Below are 10,862 nucleotides of genomic sequence, written 5' to 3' on the forward strand. Positions count from 1 at the left end.
CGCCGGGCGCGGTGCCGCCCTCCCGCCCGGCGGACTACAGCCCCCGGCAGCCCCCGCCGCGGCCCTCCCCTACCTGCCGGGCGCAGGTACCGGCGGCGGCGCGGTGCGTGCCGGGGCCGGTAGTCCCTGCGGAGGGGAAGGGCCGGGCCGGCCGGGCGCGGGGCAGAGCCGCTGGGGCGGCGGCCGGGGCCGGGGCGGGCGGCATGGACAAGCTCAAGCGGGTGCTGAGCGGCCGCGACGCGGAGGAGCCCGGCGGCCTGGCCGAGGTAACGCTTCGCTCCCCCGCGCCTCCTCCCTCCCGGGGCGGGGGGCGGCTGGCGGGGGCAGGGGCAGGGGGACCCCGGGCCGCCCCTCAGCGCCGCCGCGGGCTCTCGGCGCGGGTCGGCCGCCGGCGGGACCGGCCTGCGCCGCCTCAGCCCGCCGCTGGGCCTGCGGCTCCCCGGGGCGGAGCCGGCGGGTCGCCCGGAGCCGCTCTGCGGCCCTTTCCCTCGCCCGTGTCTGACCCCGCGAGCAGCCGCTGCCGGGGGGGGGCCTGGCTTCTGTGGGAGAGGGCGGCTCGTTCTCCCCAGGGAGCCCGGCGCGGGGAGACCCCCCATAAAGCGGGGGGACCGGAGCGTGCCGTGCACCTGCTTGGCGTGGGCAAAGCGGGGAGAAATAAATAAAAAACCAACCCAAACCGCTGAAACAACCGCTCTCCCGCCGGTTTGTGTGGAGAGCTGGCGGGAAACGCGCTGCGCGCGGGCGGGCCGGGCGGTGGGCGCGGGGGCTGAGGCTCCGTGCGCTGGGGTTACCAGAGGAAAGCCCCCCGCCGGAGGCGCAGCAGCGGCTGGTCGGAAGGGATAACCTGCCCTCGTTTTTCCCCTCATTTCTAGGTTATTGATGCAACTTCGCTCGGCTGGGGCACCAGAGTGAAAGGCTTCGTTGCTTGTTTTGCAATCGGGTGCCTGTGCTCGCTCTTGGTAAGGACTTTTGCCAGATCTCCCTGATATCTGAGTTTCAGCTCCCCCAATAATTACAACCTTGCCGTATGCTGTGGCTTTTTTTTTTTTTTGAGTCTCTGAGAAGACACCTGACTCCGTTTGTTAGATGTTATGAGTTAGTACTCTTAACAAGAATGCCAATAAATGCAATTTACTTTTGTGTGTCTGATTCTGCAGTTTGAGTTTAAGTTTTCCAAAGACTTCTTTTGTATCGTGACATTTCTTGGATGTATTTCTTTTGCAATTTAAAAACAATATTAACTTTTTTCTCTCTCTAAATGTTCTTTTTTAGGGTAGTTGTCTGCTATGGGTACCAAAGAAAGGGCTGATGCTCTTTGCGGTGTTTTATACACTGGGGAATATTGCATCTATTGGGAGGTAACAATCTTTATATATTAATTCCCTAATAAAGATGAGAAGCTAAAGCAGAATGATAGGTGAAGGCACATAAGCAGTAGAAACTGTTGCATTTGTGTGAGAAGAGTCACTTATATAGATCACTGTCTTGTTGCTGAATTTTAAAGAACAGCATTTCCCCAGTAATGCCCTGAAATGGTAAAGAAAATTTTTGTTTATTGTTATTAGCAATGCATTCAAGGTCAAAGTTACTCATCAGTAAAGAAGAATCAAACTCATGCTTTGAGCATTGAGGTTTTTTGATTTTGTTTGGTTTTCCCCCTCAAGATAAAAAAAAGTCCTTGTCATTTGCATTTGGTCATGTTCTCTGTGTGTTGGTGAATATAGCTGGGGCCGTCTGTTTGTCAGGGGAGGCCTGTTTGATTAGCCTTCGTGGCTACTGAAGTGCCTGAAGCACAGCCCCACTGACCTTCTGACAGACACAACCTTCTGTGATCGAGGAAACGTAACAAAATGATAGCACAGGGATTGGAATTGGAAATAATATAGTAATGAGGCAGAATAACGTAGTATATGAGGCAGAAACACCACCTTGGATAAAACTTTCACCTTGTATAATTTGTGCAGTATCAATCGCCAGGGCTCTAAATGAGGGCTGCAGATCTGGTAAGGGATCAGAGAACGGATCCAGGCCTGAAAACAGCTCTTTCTGTAGAGGAATTGAGCTGGGTTACCTGGCAATCCATGCAGAGCCTCTGTGGCTGGTGTTTTTGAAGAGCAGGTTAAAAAAGCATCTGTCAAGAGTGATCTAATTGAAGCTGACCTTGACCTATGTTCGATGGTTCTGCTCTGCTTATGTTAATTGTAACTGAACAAGTGTGAATAAAATTACAGAGTAAATACCTTCCGGGAAGAAAAGCAGGAATGGATTTGGTATCATTGTATATCCCGTTTCTTTTGTTATGCAGCTCTGATTACCTTAACAACATAGTGTACTGATGCCCCATCTGACAGCAGACAATTGAACAAAATCACCCCTCTTCAGGAGGAATCTCACCTAGTTTCACTTTTGCTTTTCTACCTCTGTGTTCATCTTGTTTCGTTTTTCACAGCACTCTTTTTCTTATGGGACCAATGAAACAATTGAAAAGGATGTTTGAGCCTACACGTTTGATTGCTACTATCGTTATGTTAGTAAGTATCAAAGGAATCGGTTTTAACTCGTGCTAATCTGTAAACAATTTCTGTTGTAAACTCCTTTCATATACATTGATCTAACTACATCTCAAGATGTGTTTGTGGGTGGTTTGTTGTTGGTTTTTTTTGTTGTTGTTCTTAAAACATCAAACATCCTGCACATCTGCGGTAGTGGAAAGGTATGTGTAGCATCAGAAAACCACCTTCCAATTATGAAAGCCTGAGCTGAAGCCAGGTTGTTTTGCTAAATGAGTGTTAAGGGTCTGTGGCTGGCGTGTGTGAACCATGCACATGCTTTTTAGCACGCTTGAGGTCACAACATCGTGTTTTCATGTTATTTAAAAGATGAAAGATGGGAAACTAGTTCTTAAAAAGTTGTACTATGGCATTTTATTTTGCATAACTTTGTCTTTTTATATTCCATCTGATTTGCTTTAAAGAGCTGTGTCAGTATTTCTACCTTGAATAAAATCGTAATTTCCTGACAAAGCAGCTGGGGAATCTCTATGCCTTGGTTATCTTGCATTAAAAATAAAGAAATCATCCCAGTTGGCTGATAGCTTCAGGTTTTGAAACTCGTATGACACAATGAAACTGCAAATTCAACATTCAGCTGAAGTCAACCCTAGGAATTATTTTTGTCTTCAGAAGATGGGGATGGTAGCCAACCTTCTAATGGGTGTGAAAATTGCTGCTAAGTTTCAAACTCTTTCTTGTTTAAAGTACATGTGGTTTTTTGTCTGTTCAACCTTCCCATTTTCTCTGGGAGAGTCTAAAGTCTGGAAGGTGGTTTAACTTGCATGAAACTGTCCTCCCATTTTCGGTGTGAGTGTCTTCAGAGCATTTGCTTGCCATCAGTGCTTCCTATTTTCTCTTTAAACATCCAGAGAGGCTGCAGACAACTGATAATTTGAGAAATTGACTGTGTGTGCTTGGAAACCTACTGCGTGGTGTGTTGTTTTGTATGCGTTTAGGATGCCTGGAGTCAGGAGAATGCCTGGAATGTTGTTCACTGGAATAAAGCCAGTTGCTAGATGTACGATGTAGTATTTAGACTAATACACAAATTACCACCTTAAAACTAATGGAATAACTATGTTTAATGTCAGTAGTCATGGTTGAGGTGAGGTATATGATTTCTTTGGCAACGTCTGTGTTACTGTCTTGAATATGCAGTATTAAATCTCTTTTTTTTACTCAAGTAGAATGCACATTATAATCTCTAGCAGCACAATGGTACATGTGTATCAAAAGGCTGTTAGATGTTGATGAAGGAAGATCAAGTGTCAGCTTCTGTCATAGCTAAATGAGCTGTCATGTCTTAATTTGAAAATGAAAACTTGAACTAAAAGGAGACTCCTGTTAAAACAGAAAATAATCCAAAATGGCCGACTGCTCCTCAAGATTTTAACTGTAGTAAGGACACAGTGCAGCTTGGAAAAAAGAAAAAATGCCAGTTTGAATGGCTGTGCTGGACTTTATATTAAACAGGAGAGCTACTGAGCAATAGCTGAAAGTTCTTGGAAGTGTATTGTAGTTTTAACTGTTAGGAATTAAGTAATGACAATCAACCCCATGGTAACCTTGAGAATCAACAGGAAACGTGGCATGTGTAGAAGCAGAAGGACTACAGCTGTAACTGAAAAGTCTTACGTGAAATGGTGAAGTGTGGTCTGTACCTATGACACCAAGAAGTGTGTGGGATGAAGTAGGGACCTGCTGATGTTGCAAAAGAGCTGTAGGAACCTTTTCCTCTTGTTCCTTTGCAGACATAAAATTATTTTCTGGAGATATCAGGCTGATTTTTCCTCATTGCTTTAATTCGCTTCAGAAATGTAATAGCGAGAGCATTTTAAATAAGAGGAACTCTTATGCAGGATTGGATAAAACTATGAAATTATGTAATCTGTTTCTGTCTCTGTGAAGGAACCCATCACAGTGTTACAATATCTATAAAAACTGGAGTTGTTTCTGTGTTTAATAGAAATTGTTTGTTTTCTTCTAGTTGTGTCTCATACTAACACTGTGTTCTGCTTTCTGGGTGAGTACTTGAGTCCTATATGTATATATAACTGGAATATATTTTAAAAATAAGATTCTTACACTGTTGTTTCTGTCTGCTGTGTTTCTCCCCCGCTCCCCCCTTCTCTCCTCCTTCAGTGGCGTAAGGAAGGACTCGCGCTCCTTTTCTGCATCTTACAGTTTTTTGCCTTGGCGTGGTAAGTGATTTCCTCCCCACACACTCCATTTCCTATTACACCTGACATCAGTAGCTGAACTGTGAGTGGGTTTTGACCTTGCAGGAGTTAAAGGGAAGGAGAATTTTTACCTCACCGTTCCCCTAGATGGTTCCCCTAGATGCAAGACAATGCATCAGTGAGGAGCTGACTTGTTCCCGCTTCTTGGTCTCTCACACCACTTCAGAGGCTTTGGAGATGGAGCTCAGGGCTTCATTTCTGGGGGAAGTTCCTTTGAACATGTTTAATTTCTATGAGCTTGAAGTAAAACTGCTTTTTTTTCCATTCCCTTTTTAAATCGATTTGTGGCTTATTGTCTGGTATTCCTCTTTTATGCCCTGCTGAATTTGTCTTGTTAAAAGACCCAGATATGCCAATCAAGTTAAGTGTCAGTGTTCTTTAAGTTAACATATGCTCTGTGTAATGTCACAGAAGTAAGTACAGAAACTGATATGAACATCTAGCCAGCCCTCAAGACTAATCTTACCTGCCTGTAGGCGTTGGAGCATGAAGAATATTGGGTGCAGGAGAAATGTGTTTAAAATGCTTCTGCAGTATGGCCCCTGATGTTGCCACAGTGTTTCACAACCCGGCTGGGCTGAGATGACTTGCAAGGATACTCACTCTTGTTGCTCACAAACTCAAAGCTTCACTGTGGTTGTGTATCTTGCAGTTACCTGTTTAGAGCATCAGAGGGGTTGTTCTTGCTTATGACTCTAATAAAATCTGACATGAAGAGTAACTTTAAAAATCCTTCTTTTTAGGTACAGCATTTCCTTCATACCGTTTGCAAGGTGAGCTTCCCTACTCCCTTACTTTTTGTCATCCTGAGGTTTAATGCTACAGAAGATTAGTTTATAAAAGTATTGTAATATATGGCTTCAGAAGTTTTTCCATGGTGGCATTTTAGGGGAGGGAATATATGTACATAACCTGAAAATGAAACTAAGCATCTTTAGCAGGAGAACACAAATCTTACAAAACAAGAGGGCTTCCTGTATGTCAGTGTGCTGACCACGCTCTGAACTTAAAGCTTGCCTTTGGAATGCCTGAGTATTGGTCCAAAATGCTACCAGACGAGCGTATTCTTTTGTGTACCTTTTTTCCCTGTTCTCTGCCGTGAGCAGCGTTCTGTGTTTGAGCAGACAGTTCTCTTTCCTGCTCCACCAGCCCCACCCTTCTTCAGGGCACCGCCTCAATACAGGCTTGCAGGTGCCCTTTCCACTGCGACGGGGCAGGTGGGATGGTGAGCACACCCGCCTCCCTCTAACACATTCATGGGGTCGTGCACATTATGTAAGCGCAACTAATACGTGGTCAGCTGATCTGTGAAGTCCTCGGTGTCAGTGTGATAGCAGCATGGAGTGGGTCTCATCAAGCAGCATAACTGAGGTCACTCTGTTTTTTGGTTTTTTTTTTCTTTCTCCTGCCTGTAGGGATGCTGTGAAGAAATGTGTTTCGGTCTGCCTGACTTAACAGGAATACTGGATGCTTCACAAAGTTCTAGCAAGTATAGCAGAACTATGTTAAGATCACTGTGTATGTATTTTCCTACTTCTGTCTTAAACACGTGCCTTTCAGCTTGTTAGAAACTCCTTGTGTTAAATCCAGTGTGTGCAATTGCTTGGTTTTGTAAGCAACAGTGTCTGTAGGACGGGGTACTTGTGATCAAATGAAGTTCAGTCTGGCAGAAAAACGGGGCAGAGATCCAGAATTTGATATGTTAATTCTTGTGTAAAATCATGTCTTTGGTTTTGCAAACGTAACAAAGTAATACGTGAAGTCTGTAAAATGCCCCACCTTGACTCTGATGGGACTATGCCAGTCTAGAGGATTTATTTTTCAATAAATCTTGACAACTTGTTTTTTGTTTTATTTAAATAGCCTTTTGTCACTTTGCACTGTTTGCCTTGGATAATGGAATATTGGTATTCTTTATCTTCCCACCTCTCTTGCAAAATTTTAGTTTTATGAGACTTCTAAAAGATTTCATTCTAAATGAAAAGACTCTTTTGGAGTAAGTATGAAGTGTTTGTCTCTCTAATTTTCAGTTTAGACTGATGTTGTTTCCTTAAAATACATGAAAGGGACATTTTTGTCTGTTAAAAGGTGTTCTTGTAGGAAAAGCACTTGCAAAATAAGGTTAATAGAATTTTTCAGCTGCCAGGAACCTGAGTTCTTCACCTTGCCTACAGCTAATGGCAATACATACAAGGTAGGAAACCAAAATTTTTCACATGAAGCAAGTTGCTTCTCTTCTTCCCCAGCTGTAGCATAGGAGCAGTGCAAAGCTGAGGGCGTGATAGGTAAACAAAGAGATAATTTATGTACTTTCTCAAAGGACAGACTCTGTTGATAAGCTGGAAGTGAGCTATGGTTTAAGCAGTCTGGGCCAGAGAGAAGACATTTTCCTCTGAACTTGTAAATAAGTTAAAACTCCAACATTTCTTTTTTCTTTTTTTTTGTAAGTGGGATCAGTTTTGTTTCTCCTGAAGCTCTCGCATACACTAGTGAACTTCTGTTTTGAGAAGGTACAATTTTCTATTGCCTGTCATAGCAAAGAAAGCGTGTAACAATCTAGCTGCCAGCTCCAAACAAACTCTGGTATCCAAATTCCAAGGCCACTCTACATTCCCTTTATCTTCTGAGCTATGTATAATCATTTACTCCCAAGCCATTGCAGTGGTCAGTTGTTTAGTATCTGAGCACAGATTCCTGCTTCTGCTGTGTGAAATAGTGTTTAACTGCTTTCACTTTTCCGCTGGAGTCAGTGTCTATGAAGATGATTATCCAGTGGACTTTAGCATGAACGGAAGCCTCTCTTCCTCCATCTACCAAGAGTTTAGTCATTTAACAACATTGTGTTTGCATGGCAAGCGTATCCCTGACTTGTACCACGAAGATTTTAATGCAGGAAAAACCTAGATCTACTGGGCAATGAAGTATAAGCCCACAGCGAAGCCAAATAAGTCTGTGCCTTCCAGAAAGTTACTAGTAACTGAGTGAATTCAGAAGGACACTTAAATTTAAGATTTTGACAATTTATAAAGCACAGTACCATCTTGCTGTTAGGGTTCGCTGAAAAAGTATTCCCATTTGAGGATGGTAGGAAAGGGAAATTTTGACAGGCTTTCTGTGGATTCCAGCTGGTTAGAGTTACTGTTACAAAGGCATTTGACTGGAAAATGCCACCTTGAGAACATGGTGCTGATGGTGGGATGAATCCGTTACACAGGGTGATGTTCAGTGCTATGTCCTGGTGCTTTTTTTTTTTTTTCCCCTTTAGGATTTGGAAGTTAGTGTTGAAATAAGTAGGTTGACTATTACTTTTCTTGAAAAGAAGAATTGCTTAAATGCCCAGGAGAGACTGGGAGTTAAAGAATAGTGCTGCTTCTTTTCCCTGACTGATCTAAGACAAGTATCTAAACTGATGTGTGTCTTTGATATCAGGGAGTAGGTTCAAAACCTAATTTACATCTGTCAGAGGACCTGTGTTAGTCTTTTAGGACTTTGATAATGTTTACAGAATTTCTTTGTATAAGGGCAACTGAAAAGCAACCCTAATGCCTTTTGCATCCCAACATTTCTTTAGGTTTAACATCTCTGGGTGTTCCTGGAAAACGCTAAAGTATAACATACATTATTTCTCCTTCCCCTCTCTGGGAAAGTTACATTACCTCAGATCATCCCTGCAGTCAGCATAATGGAATTTGGCTTCTGGGGTTCTTTTTTTGAATACTTCAGATTAGATTATTAGTTATTCCTTGACTAGCTCGTGCCAGGCTGTGGTACCCTGACTCTCTAGCAGTTCCTTTAGAAGAAGACTAGAACTGGGTATGCTGAACATCAGTGTTTCAGCTTGAACATTAGCTAACTGGAACCTTTTAGCTGACTGTTGTGAGCACAACCACGTAAAAGTAGGAAATTCAGGAAACTACCAATAGATAATAGGTAAACTTAAATGGATTTTTTTTCTTGCCCCCCTCCTATCCTTTTTAAAACTGTAATTCCAGCTCCACAGCCTTTTATTCAGTAAGAGAGAAGAACAAATCTTCGTTTGGCTGCATAGCACATGAGGCCAAGCAATTGTGCCCTTAAAGGAAGGGAGCCCGAGGAGAGATGGCAAAGACATAAGCATCACCAGAGTGCCACTAGGGTTTATGTTGCCCTTTGGTGTGGTATTCTGTTCCTGTGAAGGTCAGACGGTTGGAGAGACTCACCATATTCTTGCCAATATGTGAAACATACTCAGGGTTTGTCGCTTCATCTACAAGCAGTTTTGCTTTGAAATAACTCTTCTCTGTCAGAACAAAGCTCTTCAGATTCTTACTCACTTACAAGTAGTTGTGTTCAGGCTATTGCCAAGTTTATCAGCAAAAGATTTTTCCACTTTGTTAAAATACTTCATATGATTTTACATAATCAGGGAGTAAACTAATATATGAATGTTCCCTCTGGACCAGTTTAAATCTGAAAGAGATTATACCATTATACTATTTTTTTCTTTTGTTATTGAAACTACTTTGTGTTCAGTTTTGATATCATTAGCTTTGGTGATCTGCTTGGCAGGAAGCGTGGTGGGTATTTCTGAAGCCCTCTTTCTATCCTGATGTCCGTCAAGGCAGGAATGTTTGTCGTGTGTGCTCTACTGCAAATAGAGATGTTTGTGCTCTAAATCACAAAGCTCCTTCCTTCCCAAAGTCCTTTCTTGGTTGCCTACAGCACTTAACTCAAGGCTGACTTTCCTTAAGAAACTTGTATGATGTTAGATGTCCATCTCGGTAGGATTTGGGGTTCTACCAGAAAGTGCTTTTTTGCCCAGCCTTGCTGTTGGTTGACTTGTCTATCCACTTCCTTTACTTCTTGCAGCACAGCTAACAACCTTAACCAGGCAGCCTCAGCACCCAGTTCTAGCATGCAGTGTGCACATCTGGGATCAGCTGACTCTCCAGATATAGTAGAAATGGAAATGGAGAGGGCGGTAGTCCTCTGTTCCCAAAGTGCTGAGATTAAATAAATTAAAATGCAGGATCTTTATTCATTACTTCAAAGTTTTACTCCATTTTATGTGAAGTCCATTGTGAATACTGGTACTATCTGAGAGGATTCTACAGTGACGATGTGAACAGTTCTGTCTTGGTTGGTATTTACAGTAATAAGATTGTTCGTGAGCTGTTACAAAAAACAAGGAAGAAATTTCTGCACCAAGTTTAAATGCTTTTAAGAAATCGTGTTTTTAAGGACAAAGATAAGAGAGTGTTAGGCTTTATGTGTGGATACTTACTATGCAAGTTGCGGGAATGGTGGAGACTGCTCGGGTGCAGGACCACGGGCTGGAGTCGATCCTACCTTGTGGGTCGATGGCAGCTGGCGCGACTCCTGCTCTGGGAACTGCCTCGTGGAGCAGTGTGGGCAGTTGAAGCTCATCCCCTTTTGCTGTGTGCTAAGAGATTGGAAAAGCCTCTGAGTTTCCGAGAACAGTTCTTGCTTAGTTTTGGTACTTAATCGTGTTGATGAAAGTAAGATCACTGTTGCTACTGTAGACTCTCAAAACTGAGGAGGAGGATGACGTTTAAACACACGTTTGTCTTAAATACTGTTGTTTACAACCACGACAAATACCATGTAGGACAGAAAGCACAGAAGTGGTATATTTCCTTAAAACAATGTGCCTCACCGTAATATGACAACACTAATTTTTTTAACAGCCGTGGAATTGTTTTGTAAAATAAAAAACAAACTCTCAGAGATTCTCCACAATGTTTTATATTGTTACTGATTGCTGTTGTGCTTTTTCTATGTATTTACACTGTTTGATTTCTACTTTGATAAACATCTTTTTTCCTAACTTACAACTTTCTCTGTAACAAAGTGAAATCTTTACTTACAAGTGCTGGGGTTTTTCCTTCAATAAAGTTGTCATTGCATTGAATGAATTGTTCTTATGGTTAATATGGAGTTTTTAAATTATGCTGATTCTCCAGATGATTCTGGAATTGCTGTGGGTTGTTTGGTCTGTTTGTTTGGTGTTGTTTTGTTTGTTTTTTTAAAAAAGTGATTGTCTTATCCTCACTTCCTTTGCTGTGTACAC

At 42.7% G+C, this 10,862-nt stretch overlaps 1 protein-coding gene across 2 annotated transcripts; it reads left to right on the plus strand.

Moving 5' to 3' along the window:
• The first annotated feature begins 82 nt into the window (after positions 1-82).
• On the plus strand, positions 83-10,703 carry SFT2D2 (SFT2 domain containing 2). 2 transcript variants are annotated; one of them, XM_074807694.1, is made up of 8 exons: positions 83-266; positions 873-959; positions 1,273-1,358; positions 2,450-2,531; positions 4,540-4,575; positions 4,695-4,753; positions 5,536-5,565; positions 6,208-10,703. In XM_074807694.1, the coding sequence occupies exons 1-8, from the start codon at positions 204-206 to the stop codon at positions 6,245-6,247; spliced, it is 483 nt and encodes a 160-aa protein (XP_074663795.1). In that variant the 5' UTR covers positions 83-203; the 3' UTR covers positions 6,248-10,703. The 2 variants fall into 2 exon arrangements, with proteins under 2 accessions (XP_074663795.1, XP_074663801.1); XM_074807700.1 differs by lacking the exon at positions 4,540-4,575.
• Positions 10,704-10,862: the final 159 nt, after the last annotated feature.

This window comes from Strix aluco, chromosome 2 (genome assembly GCF_031877795.1).
Source record: "Strix aluco isolate bStrAlu1 chromosome 2, bStrAlu1.hap1, whole genome shotgun sequence".
Lineage (NCBI taxonomy): Eukaryota > Metazoa > Chordata > Aves > Strigiformes > Strigidae > Strix > Strix aluco.